Source organism: Apaloderma vittatum, unplaced genomic scaffold (assembly GCF_000703405.1).
Source record: "Apaloderma vittatum isolate BGI_N311 unplaced genomic scaffold, ASM70340v1 scaffold29267, whole genome shotgun sequence".
In the NCBI taxonomy this organism is placed as follows: domain Eukaryota; kingdom Metazoa; phylum Chordata; class Aves; order Trogoniformes; family Trogonidae; genus Apaloderma; species Apaloderma vittatum.
Window position 1 is genome coordinate 1,401 of NW_009727171.1, and position 258 is coordinate 1,658.

The 258-nt window shown below is 68.6% G+C and overlaps 1 protein-coding gene across 1 annotated transcript in view; it reads right to left on the reverse strand.

Annotated features, from left to right (window-relative positions):
- Window positions 1-258, reverse strand: part of NSUN5 (NOP2/Sun domain family, member 5) — a gene marked incomplete at its 5' end in the record, with an annotated part of 1,998 nt that overhangs the window by 269 nt on the left and 1,471 nt on the right. The window contains one exon of the mRNA XM_009873592.1: window positions 31-173. Coding sequence (XP_009871894.1) covers window positions 31-173 — 143 coding nt within the window. The remainder of the gene's footprint in view (window positions 1-30; window positions 174-258) is intronic.

Sequence of the window (258 nt, forward strand, 5' to 3'; positions counted from 1 at the left end):
CCCCAAACCCCCTTCCCCCCCGGGGGCCACCAGCCTCTTCCTCGTGCCGCTCTAGGACAGCCACGAAGAAACCCTGGGTGAGCGTGTCTGCTGGAGAGGCACGGAGGCAGCTCTCTGCCCCGGGGAAGGCGGCGAGTCCTCGGCAGGGCCAGGAAGGGAAAGCGTTCACTAGCCTGTGGTGTGGGACGAGAGTCAGGGCTGAGCCCCGGCAGCACCCTAACCCTCCCCGCACCCCCTGAGCAGGGACCTCAAGGCTGC